At 41.6% G+C, this 13113-nt stretch overlaps 1 protein-coding gene across 3 annotated transcripts in view; it reads left to right on the top strand.

Moving 5' to 3' along the window:
- The window catches only part of septin9b (septin 9b), a 36753-nt gene that overhangs the window by 5031 nt on the left and 18609 nt on the right, over positions 1-13113 (top strand). The window contains exons 1-2 of one of the 3 annotated variants that reach the window (XM_049720832.2): positions 4297-4428; positions 11978-12652. In XM_049720832.2, the coding sequence (XP_049576789.1) occupies positions 4407-4428; positions 11978-12652 (697 nt within the window). In that variant the 5' untranslated portion in view covers positions 4297-4406. Of the gene's footprint in view, positions 1-4296; positions 4429-8293; positions 8470-11977; positions 12653-13113 lie in introns of those variants that run through there. The other 2 variants (XM_049720831.2, XM_049720833.2) reach the window with 2 other exon arrangements.

Genomic DNA, 13113 nt, shown 5'->3' on the forward strand with positions numbered 1-13113 from the left:
CAATGGTGTCGGAGTATTTTTTTAACCAGAAACCTCCTTAATCTTATAAGTGATGTTTGATGAACCCCTACTTTACACAAGTTGTTCTGCCAGCTGCATTTTGCATCTAATGGTTACCGTATGGCGCGAAGGAAATATGTCAATTGCAGCACGGCCATACCGTGATGAACCGACGTTGCGGCTGGCTCGACGCTCCAACTGACCTCATGATGGGATTTCAATTGTCAGCAAAGTGCAAAAAAGAGGAGCCTATAGTTGCGGCTGAAAAGGAGGCCGTATTTTCCGACTGGATTTGATTAGATACGCTGCGTGAGCGCGCGCACTGCTCGGATTTTGTATTTGTGTGTGTGTGACATGTAACAGGGTCACGAGTTGGTTCTAATTTTGTATATTTCCCAGCGTCGGCTGGTTGGCCTTCGGCGTAGACTGGACCCGGTGCCAGCTGCTGACTCAACATGAGCAATGATGTGGCCTTTCTTCACCATGCTGACTTTATCAGCCCTGAAACGTCTTCACTTTTTGGGGAATCTGTGAAAAGGCTGCTTGTGATTTACGCACATTTACATTTATTGTAAAATGTTATTCTCCTTCAGGCTTCATCGTTGCCTTTACCTTCCACAATTTCTCTCGCTCTTCTTTCAGCCTCTTGGTATTTCTCCAGTCTTCTTTTCCGGATCGCTACTGCTGTGGTAGATGTTTATCCACCACCGCTTACTAAGGCTGCTTGGGCTGTCCGGATCTGGTTGTGATCTTGGCCTGGCTGCTCTCAACCACTTTTGGAGGTGTCTGCCATCTTGATTCTGGAACCTCTAATTTGTATTTGGGGTATTTGGGATGATCTATAAATATATTTTTTGGCTCTTTATACTCTCCAAAATGCAGCATTGTGCGACTGTCTTCAGTCAGGTGGAAGGTCTGATTGGAAAATCACAATCTTATCCTTGATGCACTTCAGAATCCTTGAAATTGATTCCAGATTTAGTATAAACTTGCCATAATGGCACCACGAGGAATTATGAAGCCACTATACAAAATGCCGGACAGCTATTTTCTTAAGGAAGCACAGTCGTGGGCGTACAGGGCGAGCTTCTAAATTTGGCTTCTTTGGTGGATGAGTGATGTGAAGAGTTTTGTCATCCTCTGTACTTGCCCCAGGTTGGAAGTGGAGCAAACGAGGAGGACAGCGCCTCCCCGTGCTCCCCCCCCACCCCCCTCTTTCTCTTGGCAGCACGTGCATTGCAATGTATGACGAAGACGCGGGTAGTGAGGATGGGGGGGGGCACGTAGCGCTCTGGTGAGGTCATCCGACTGTGGCTGGCTGCACCGCATCACACTGCTCGTCTTGTTTTATCGCTCATCAGATCACATAGAAGTGTGGTTCTTAAGGCTCCACTGTTCTCATCAAACTGTCTGTAGCAGCGTTTGAGTTTGAAAACATTGTGTCATTCTCCATCAACCAACACGTTGCTTGCTTGTTAATGAAAGAACCAATTAATTTAGATCTTTTTTTTTTTTCCCCCATCTTTTCCACTTTTTTGACTTTTTATAGACGTCCAAGACTTGCCATGCATCAATCGCTGGCAGGCATCCCTTAAGTGGGCGCTGGCGTGCTGGTGACTTTTTTTTTTTTTTTTTTTTTTTTTTTTTTTAATCCTCCCCCAGTTGTTACGCTCCACTCTTGCATAACTATATATAGCATGTTGGAGTCACGTGTTTTTGCGAGGGCTTACATTAATGTGCAGCCCAAGGCCCACCATCCACTCACTCAGTCAGCGTGTGCTATGCAACCCTTTTTAGCGGGAGTGTGTGTTTTTTTTGCATGATTGAACAAGCACACGTGACTGTCTGTGCCTCATGACCATCTGCCCCAGTGACTGCAAATATAGGCTGCGTCTTTAGCGTATGTGCTGGAAAGTGAATTTCTGATCATCTGTGTGTGTGCGTTCAGAAGATGCTCTATCATCCATGATGAATACGTGGTCAAGTCATGTGAGTTGAATGCAGAGTATGTTCAGTGGGTGTTCATTTCATTGTTCGTAGCCATTCCTTGGAGTGGGAGGGTTAGCCTCGATCTGGTTGGAATGATGGAGTGTGCAGGTGATGAAAGGTATGTGTGAGGGAGGAAGAATTATGTTGTTTACAAGAGCGGGCAACCTGATTATAGGCTGGCTGACTGTTAAAGAGGGAGTTTGGAGTGTTCAAACTGTTAGCAAGATTTGGATTCGACCTAACTCACTTCAGAGTCGGTCGGACCTGCTTATTTGTGCAGCAACGTAGAAAGATGGGCATTCATAATGTCATGTGGTTATGTAAGTGTGTAATTAAGATAAATAGTCACAAAAAAAAAGCAAAATAGGAGCACTAGCAATTCTATGCTAGCATTAGCAGTGTAAACGAGCCGACATTAGCCAAGATTGCTATGTTGATCACATGACTAACTTTGGATATGTAATGATGTGTTGCTATAACAGCAAATTTGTATCAGTTCGAAGTCTTACTTTTTGGAATTTACTACAATGATTTAAAATTGAAAAAAAAAAAAAATTCAGCAAAGCTCAGGGTATAACAGGTCAGTGCGAGGTCGCTGTGGTGTGCTCGCTATGTGTGCAATAAATGATTGACATTTCTGTCCCTGATTGGTGTTTTCTTTTTTGCTGAAGCACCAGATGGGACCAGACAGAGCTATTATTTTCAGATTATTTTCCTTATGTACCTTTGGCAGTTTGACTAAATATGACAGTCTTTTTTTTAATGGCAGACCCCCCTCTTTAAGATGCTCAGTAAAATTAAGCGTACAACCAGATGGAAATGATGTCATCCCTATACAGCCACTAGCCATTTTTTCCACGGGGATGGGAATCAGAAAAATGTGTCAATTGATTTTTACTTTTTAAAAAAAACACACAATTTTAACACAACGCAAAATAAATTGTCCTTTTGAATAGAACATTTAGAAAATGACATGACTACATAGAGGAGCCTTTTAAGGACTTCGATCTCTCTCTTTGTTCAAGTTTAACATCATCACACCATGACACAACCGGCTGATTAGCCACACGAGCAATTGTGACGACACAAACACACACACTTGCCCAAGACAATGTCGATACTGTCGTGTCACAAGCAGACACGCGTGCTGGAATTGAACAATGGTCTTGTTGTAGCATAAACACTCAAACGAGAGTAGTATCTGCAAATGATGGCCTTCCCCCCACACGCGTCATTTGGGTTCACATACACCCAGGCTCATCCTAAAAAAAACTAATCTGCTTCCTCTGCTCTGCCTCGCATCACTGCTCCGATGTCTGAATGAGCACCAGGATTGAAGAGGGAGGGAGTCATTTTGTTTCATGTTGATCTTCTCCATTTGTCTTCATGCCATTTAAAATTGAGATTCACTCTTAATCTCACTTGTACGGATAGTTGTGCAACTAGAACACGTGTTGACTGAATGTTTCCTGAAAGAGAAGAGGAAGCAATATCCTGTGTCTTTTTCTTCAACAGTTTGTGTTTCCCAATGAGAGTGAGGCTCTATAGCGGCCTTTGACCTCTTCTAACTGGTAAATGGGGTCAGAGAGTGAATCTAAGCAAGACCCCAGCACCAATGTACACTGAATATTGTCACTACATGAGTCCTTTTTTATTTTCCCTCACGCGAGAGGACACAGTTTTAAAAAAAAACTGCTGATGCAGTCACTTTTTTTATTTGCTGTGTGTCCATAAATAGTGTCCCTGTGGCTATTTTGCAACAAGGACAACATCTGCTACATCAGAACCAACAAAAGGCAACGATAAAAATGCTCCTCTTTATCTTCAACAGAGTATTCACTCAATTCCAAAATTGAATTTCCCCTCATGCCGTACTTTACAGACTATCTTGGTGTTATTTAAATCCCCAAGCGAGGCGACAAATCTGTGTACAGGCCTGCTAACAGGTCCCACCACGAGGAACGCCAAGCTTAGCTTGCAAGCTAGTGGCTAACACCTCAAGTTGTAGCCCACTGAATACACTGGTTTTTATTTCAGCTGTGGAGAACATGCAAGCTCCAAGCTTGAGCTGAGATTCAAACCTTAGCACTGGTTCTGACCATGTGTTTCTCAACACTGACATCAATATGAGCATGAAGCCATTTTGGTGTTGACTATAGAAAAAGCTTCAAGAAAGCAATCAAAATGTGACTCCATATGAGTCGCACATGGCCCGCCGACGTCAGTTGTTACCCTGACAGACTGAAGACATTAAAAGTTGGAGGAAGTCAGAGGGAGGAGAGAGGGGAGGGTTGAGCACGGGGGGGGGACAGGGTGACGGGGCAGCAGGAGTCAGTCGGTCGAGGCATGAAAAAGGGAAGTTGTTCATGAAGGAAGGGAGAGTCTTAGTCCAAAAAGTGGCTCTCTGAGGTGGAATTATGGAGCGAGCCAGAATAGCCAGTAAGTGCAGTCCATTTCTCAGTCCATAACTATTTGCATTCGGTTTAATGGCTTTCTTGCATTCTTAGATCTTAAAAAGCGCATGCACCACCATCTCCGAATAACTAGCATATGTGCAGCAAACTCCAGCGATCGCCTCGCTGTCACCAGCACCACTTTTAATCTTCTCGTGCGGACCGCCGGCTGCTATGCTTGTCAATATACAAACTGTTTTAAATCCGCATGCCTCCGGATGAATTGCGGCAGATGGTTTATTTTAAGATACAAAGGAGGATAGAGTGGAGCAGATGTCAGAGGTTTTGAAGGAGGATCTTGCAAGTCTTGGGATGCTTTGGTTGTGTCATCAAACTGTAACTCTGAATGCGTGGAGCAGCGGCTCGTCTGCGTTGAGCCCTAATCCACAATTTTAGTCTGATTTAATCCGGACGTCATGCTGAGTGACAGTGCACAAATTGGTTTATAATTCAAATATGGATAAAACACTTTAAATCACTTGAACAGACTACAATGCTTGTCATGTGTGCGCAAATCGTCCACATGGTGTCAGTGTTGTTATCCAACATCATTTATTTCTCTGAAAGGATGCCTGAGTGATTCATATTTTAAAATTAAAAACCTGTGTTAATTCCTATGATCTGTTTGGTTTAGGCTAATGTTTATCCTACAGCTACACTGATTTGATGACTCATGACAATGACCTTTCACCAGATTTTTTATTTTTTTTATTTCTGCGGCACTGGTTGATTTGTAAAGTATTTAGAAGATGTTAAACATTAGCTTCAAAGTTACTTTAGAAATGAAAATTTGTAGAATGATCAATAGTTAGGTGGCCACCATATCTCTATAGTTAGCAACATTCACAGAGTTTTTGTTAAGGATAGTGGTGGGCAAAAAAAATGTTGTGGACTACTGGTTTAAGCAAAAAAAAAAAAAAGACCTCAAACGATACCGCAACACATGTAGACAAACAATATGACACTGATAACCATCATATATTCTTCGTCTTCTGCAAAGAATGATTACTATTCCACTATTTGAATAAATCGTTTATATACATATTGCAAATTGCATTAATACGACATGATCACATGACATGTCAAAAGAACCCCAATTAGCCACTCGATGGCTGAAAGAACTCAGAAACTATACCAGACTAGCAGCCTCCACGTAAGCATCTCAAACAGTTATGATCTCAGAATGAAGGAAATCAAGGAAGTTCAGCATGTTCCATAAAAGAGGTGTAGAGGATATCCTTTTGGAGTCAACGCCTCACATTTGCGCCTTCGCCCTCCTGCTGCGTCATATTCATTTATTTCCCAGCTCATTTTTGAAGTATAGTGACTAATGGGGCCTTTACATAAATCTGTGTGACAGGTCAGGTGATATTTTCCAGCGTCGTGATGTAAGAGGAACGCCCTCAGCTGACTGCTGAAGGTGTGAGAAGAAAATAACCAAAGACATCCAATTTGGGGAAACATTTCCTCATCATTTATATTTAAAATCTTATAATTCAGTTTATGCATAAAATGTCAGTTCAAAACACCTTTGAATGAAATCAATTAGAAACAATGTACTATATAATGTGTGTGCAAATAGTATCAGTGTTTTAGCAAATTTATGGTAATTAAATCTATTATAGCTAATTTAGTTTTAATTCCATTAATTCCCTAATTATTCGATACAATTTTACACAATAAGCCTGCAGTTAAAATCATTTCTCCGAGAAACTTTATTATTCTTATTCAATTTTACAAAAATAGACGCTAAGCCCTCATTCATAAATTTTTAACTACTCAAAAAATAATGACTAATGTAACCAACTCTTGTGTCATTCCTTAGCACAAATAAATGATGCGGAATCATTCCAGCCATCAGACACACACACACACATGCGTCTCCAGATGTTGTTTTGGAACCTTTCCTCGTTGTGTCATTCACCGCTGCCACTAGTGTGTGACCATGTTTACATAAATACACTGGCTGTGCTATCGTGTATATTTCTCACACTCTTTTTTTGGTTTAATTGTGTCCTCCCAAACATTGCGGCACAGCTTTTACAACACGACTCACTTTAAACCGGCATTGCTGCTGATGGGCCACACACTCTGATGCATCTAAGTACAGTGTGTATTTATATACTTGTATTTATAAATACTATGTTGTCGACTACGTTTTTACCAGCACGTGCTTAAATGCACAAATGTGCATGCATGCGCAGCTGCAGGATCTGTGCTATATGTTACGTGCACACTAATTAAAAAAGAAAAATGTCAAAAATTTAAGGGACAGATGTTCTCCGTGATTAACTCCCTCCTTTTCCAGCACCTTTTTCTGTTCCTCATCCAGTGACACCTCCACAGCAACTGTGCCGTAAACGCACAATGTTTCCCTGTGTCGCCATTGGCCTGCTTTAGCGTTTTATTAGCCTAAAACTAGAATAGAACTATTGCCTCAAATGGACTCTTGCAGCCCGTAAAGGTACCAGCTTGCATTTTTTTGCCATAACAAGACTGTTGTTTTGTGTAATCAATGATGATTAGATAGAACAGTCTGGGCCTGCTTCCCGTGTTGGGGTGTGTTGACTTCCTTAGAGTGTTGACTTTCCGTCTATAACCATAAACGTTAGGCTAATATGGACCATCAATACTCTCCTTCCTTGTAAACAACAGGTCATATACAAATTAGAGTTAGGCAGTACGAATCATATTTGCCTGTGCAACCAGAAGATCAACTTTGGTAGATCATTGGTGGACCAGTCAGGTCCATCGCTCATGTTGTGTTAGCGTAGCATCAAAATAAATGATAATGTTGTATTTAGTTAATTTTGGTGCGCAGTAAAAATCATTATTGGACTGGGTTCATGAATCCTTTTAGCCAACGTGGGAAAACAATATATTAAAAATCTCCTAGCCACTTGCTATAGATATATATATATATATATATATATATATATATATATATATATATATATATATATATATATATATAGTTAGCTACATCACATTAAACGCCTAAACCTTTAGCCACACTTGTCGTTACTGCCTGATAAAACACGGATTCCAAGAAAGCTAGATTTGATAAACCCTTTGACGTTTAGTAGTTTTAGTAATGTATTTACTTGTTAACATCGGCAACATCAGTACTCTCATCGACCCAAAAATAATTTGACGATGCGCCTTTGTTGACAGTGTTGGACTAGCCCTGACCTGTTGGGTTGCGCCCCTCAAGCCCAACATTTCCATTTGGCCCAATAACAAAAAGTGGGTTAGGTGCTGGAATTTGACTCATTGCCTAGAGGCGCCGTCCTGGTTTAATGTCAACTTTTACCAGGATGTCAACTCTGGTTTTTACAAGAAAGTCGCAACCGCTGAAGGGAGCGCACTTTAATTAACATGCCAGCTGGCTTATGGGGGCCCCTTGGTGAAAAGTGACACTTAAATCTCTACATTACAGTACTTAAAGAGCCTTGGCAGTAAGGAAGGACATCTTGAATGATTGTAGGTTGTAGAAGGTTTAATTTACACACCAGTACACAATTCAATGGCATAAGTCCTTAATGGATTAATGACCAACCTTATCATTTCAATGATTTATGATTTAAGTTACAAGTTTACATTTATTTATTATTGTTCCGGGTTATTCCTGCCTAATGGGGATAACTGTCGTTGTCCATGTACGTTTTGGACATTTGATCATGGAGGTCTCATGTGTTCCGTGAATGTAAACAAAGTTTATTAGATATACGCTACTCATAATGTTGATATACAGAACCCCCCCCCCACACACACACACACACACATATGAAGGGAGTAGAGGGGAGTGTGTCTTCTGCAGGGAGGGGAGAAGAAGGAAGAAGGAGGAGGCATGCGTGTTTATTCTCCAAAGTTTGAAAGTAGTTCTAAGCCACAAGTTCGGGGTTGTTAAAGAGTTGTGGGCGTGTGACACTTGTTGCCACCATTTGGACACGAGCAAGCGACGCTAGAAATATGTCGGATTTAGGAGTCAATTCACACCTGGAGGGGATCATTTCAGATTTTGAAGGTTTGTGTTCTTTCAGAATTGATTTGATATGAGGAGAATGTGTGCATGTATGTGATTGTGATGTTTACTCGAATGACTCAGATTTGATTGTATAATCCACGTTTTTATTTTGCTGAGACTAGAAAGTAAGATTTTTTTTTCCCCCATTTATTCTCCAATGTCACCACCAAGCATCTTATACATGATGTGCCTCAGGGTGTGGTTAGCCTACCTTCAACAGATTAATTTAACAAAACAATCAAAAAACAGGTTGACAACCGGACGCAATTTGGTCACGTTTTCATCTTAATTGAATTTAAAATTAAGTCAGTTTAACTTTCGAGAGAGTAGCTCAAGATAAAGTCTGAAGCAACTCCCCCTAAAAAAAAAAAAGATGTGTACTTTTACAAACTTCACGTCTCCTTTGTTTGTGGAACCGACGTGGTTTCCTTTCCGTTATTTTTTTCCTCCCTCCTTTACCTTTTTCCTTTTCCTCCTCCGGCCACGCTTACTTCCTCCAGCTGGTCTTAAGCCTCAAAGTCACTCATTCATGTTTTTATCAACAGAAGAGCTCACGTATAGACTTTGGTAGCTTTTGTAAGTTTTCCTGTTCATCTGTGGGGTGCCATGCTAAAAAATAAACAATACTGGAGACAAAGTAAAAAAGAAAACGCATAATCAAAAACACTAACATATAAAGCACATGATCTAAAATAAAATTACTCGCCTGTAGCCGAGCACCATTTAACAGCTGGCCGGATTATCTTGTTAGCAAAAGTAAAAAAAAAAAAAATCCATCAGAGATGCTATTGCCCCTTAGCGATTGAAACCTTTCGGTTAAACATCTGCTACCAGGATCTGCACGCAACCCACCTCACACGTCGTCCATCTTCATCCAGAACATGGGCAAAATTCCATTCCGAGGGTCGACCCAACCCGACAAATCTTTTCATGTGGCTTGTCCGAATTTGTTCTTCACAACGGCATCAGTGAGTAGTTAGCACGTGATGATATGGGGTGTCAAGGATTCATCTGACAAAGCGAAATACTTTCGATCGCCTGCCCTTGGCTTCCCGAATACAGTTTGTTTTTCCTGGTTTGCACCGCATGAGGATTCATCTTCCTGATGTCTAGAATTTCATAGGAGATTATGACAACAAGGTTGGCCTGAACCATTTTTCAACTTCTTCATTGTTTCTATCTTGTGATTATTCTTATGCCAACTTTTTTTTTGTGGGCACGTAGAGTGTATTTGAAAATACACTATGTAATTGCATATATAACTTAACACATGGGGTGTATTACGACAAATAACCGTGAAGTACAGTGAAACCACACCTGCTGCCATTTTTCTGTTTTTGAAGCACCACTAAAGCTTGTCTACTTTATTCTCCCACTTGAGACACTTTTAAATTTGTAAAAAGGTAGTCCAACAGTGTTCTTAATGAGCTTCCTCCATGGACCGAATCGCTCCATTCTAGCTCATAGTCTGGGAATGCCGTTTCACCGGGAACAATATTCCTTCATCGGATCTGTCATCCCCTCACTTTTCGTACCGTTCTTGTAATAGTCATGCTCGCATGATTGGAAACCTATTTCCATGTTTAGCTAGTTGACCACATTGAAAAGCCTTTAGGGAAAACATAGCATCGCAGTTGAGTGATCGTCTTGGAGATGCGTGCTTTTTCCATTCCCCTATATTCGTAAACATGAAAGGGAGAATGGCCCAGTCCACATCTTCTTTTAAATCATGTTCACTTCACTGCACACGCTGTAAATACAAAGTCAAGCGTTCAAGTTGTGCGCTTTATTCTCAAGCCTGAGGGTGTATAATCACAAAGTAACCAGGAACACAAATAGTCGTCGGAACAGGTCAATCATTTCCGCAGCTTTTTTTTATTTATGACAAACCATGTGAAAAAGCATATAGTACATATTTGCTAATCTGTGTGACATCAATAGATTAAGTAGAGAAACAAAGAGTACTACTAATGTTGAAACGATCTTAAATTATTGTTGTCTTTAGAGTTTGTTAAACATTCACTCTGCTTGTATAATCGGCAGACTAATGTTGGCAGACTAACACATAATAACTTTGGCTGGATTCAAAACTAGCCACAACCTTGGAATGGATTTCTTTTCAACATTTGGGAAATGAAAGGAAAACCGGGGTGAGGAGGACACTGGCAAGTGAATTAGCACAGTTCACTCGAGTAAATATCCACTTAAAGACATTACAAGTTGTTTTATTGTGCTCGAGTGGATGTCAAAGTGTGTTCCCATGAGAGCAAAATAGAAAGAGAGGGATGTTTACCTAAGTGTTAACATTTGTGCTAACATTGCTAGCTGTTTAGGATGGTCACGTAGCATAAAAATAGAGATTCAAGATTCAAGATTCAAGAGTTTCAGACCTGTCTAGAGGTCATCCAAACTTTTTAGATATCAAAATGAAGACAAAATAACATTTAAGGTTAGCTGAATAACCGTGGAAGCATTTTGTTTGCATTTAAACGTTAGCTAATAGAACATTAGCATAGCATTTATGCTAACTGTAAAATGTTGATCTTATTCGAATTCATCGGTGACTTCTATTCACACTTTAGCACTAGTGATGAGTTCTTTACGATTCTCTTATGCATGTTTCTGATTGATCAGCCAAAGTTTACCTCATGACATGATTTTGTTACCTCAGCTGTCAATGTACAAGTACGTTCCGCTGTACTGTACATCTGTTATTCATTTGATGGATGAGTCCTTGAGATGTCCACTTGTTTTTGTCAAACGGTGAATTGTATCAAATGTCCACCATGTTGGAATGAAGCGTCTTAAAGCAGTAAATTAGATTAGTCCGTTCACGTTGTTGTAAAGGGCATACAGGAAAGCGCGAGTTCCTCTTGTTTTTGGGTGTGCTAGCTTAAAAAGAAACACTAATGTATTCTCGTAATGCACAAACTCACAAAAGAAGAGTTTGTTTCATCGGATGGCACGTACGCTCAGAAGAACCAGAGGCTGATAAAATAATAAACAATTTGGATAGGAGCTGCTTTTAAGGGAGATGACTAAAGCTTGTGCGTCATTTTGTTAGCAGCTCCTGGGCATTGGCATGCCACGTCATTCATTCCCAGCTAGTGCATTCTCCCCAAGGGGGAGTCCCATCCCTCACTATCTTCATCTCGTACAGTACATCTCTTTTCTCCTGTCACGACTAAGCTCGAGGAAGGATGCATGCTCGTGTTGCTCATAAATTCTGGGCAAGTGAGCAATTCTTGGCTCATTGTGTGCAAACACAGAATGCCTCAAATGCTCTTGCATAAAACTCCATATTTGAATGTGTTGCAGTAGATGTAGCATTAAGGTTCACAAGAAACCAACTCGTAAATTTCCTGAAACTAAATGCGGTGGGTGATGGGAGATGTCCCATCCCGGAACTCCAGGGCATTTAAGACTTGATATGAACTTTTTAATTAGCTAGCTTTATGACCTTGTGTTGTGCCTATTGAAATATGTCCTTTTTGTCCTTTTCTGACAGCTCTGAAGAGGTCCTTTGAGGTGGAGGACGTTGACACTTCAGCTCACTTGTCTCCCGGTTCCAGACGCACAACCAACGTCCCTCACCGTAACGCCATGTCTCCCACCAGCATCTACTACCGCGACCTGGGCACCGCCCCATCGGTTACAAACAACAACAACCTCAACTACACCCAGCCTCGTTCCATCATGGGCGGAGGAGGCTCCAAGACTCCGGAGCCAGTATCACGCCGCTCCGAGCTGTCCATCGATATCTGCGCCACACCCAGCAAGCAGATGGACGCCACAAGCCCCGCATCTATGCGCTTTTCAACCAACAGCGCCCTCAGGCGCCCCGAGGTCCTCGGCCACTCCAAGACGCCGGAAATGAGCCACAAGCGGGAAGTCACTTTTGCCAAGACGGATTCCCCGGGGACACGGCGTAACGAGGGCAGCGGTCACGCTAACGGCACCGGCCGTGCCCCGGAACAAAGTCATACCCGCAAGTTTGAGCCTCCCAGTCCCGGGGACATTCGTAAACCTGAAATCAGCATCACCAGAGCTCCGGCGGAGAACAACGGCCATCACCCGGCAGTGCACCACCCGCACCATCCTAATCCTCACCACAACACCATCGTCACCACCTTCCGATGCTCCTCACCGAATCACGCCGGACGGAAATCCCCCAACCCTGACCGTAAGTCCTGCTTTTATTCAAATACATTGTTTGCTTCCAATCACAACACTTCAATTGTTTACTAAATTAAAAAAAAAAACATGACCCTTTTTCCTCCTTTTTATTTTTACCGCCAGTAAAAAAGTTTGTTAAACGTGATGGCTGCAGTAACACAGGCAAATGTTTCTTTTTCCTCGCTGGCCTGTCTGGCATTTATGGTAATCCATGAACTATTAGCGTAACCTTGGCCATCAGTATTAGTTACACTTTAAATGCTGTCGTAAGGGGTTGATAAATAGCAGTGTTGTCATGCTACTATTCGCTGTACTGCCAAGTATTTTATAATTAGCTGTTGCTTTACGGAGAAGGAGTGTGATGACGCTCTTTGCCTGTTTATTCCCATTATCCCGGAAGACGGGTCGAGTAGCAGAATGTGAAAAAGAGTCTACGAAAAACCAGAAAGCACTGGGCCCCTTGCCTTC

Source organism: Syngnathus scovelli, chromosome 5, assembly GCF_024217435.2.
Source record: "Syngnathus scovelli strain Florida chromosome 5, RoL_Ssco_1.2, whole genome shotgun sequence".
Taxonomy (NCBI): Eukaryota; Metazoa; Chordata; class Actinopteri; order Syngnathiformes; family Syngnathidae; genus Syngnathus; species Syngnathus scovelli.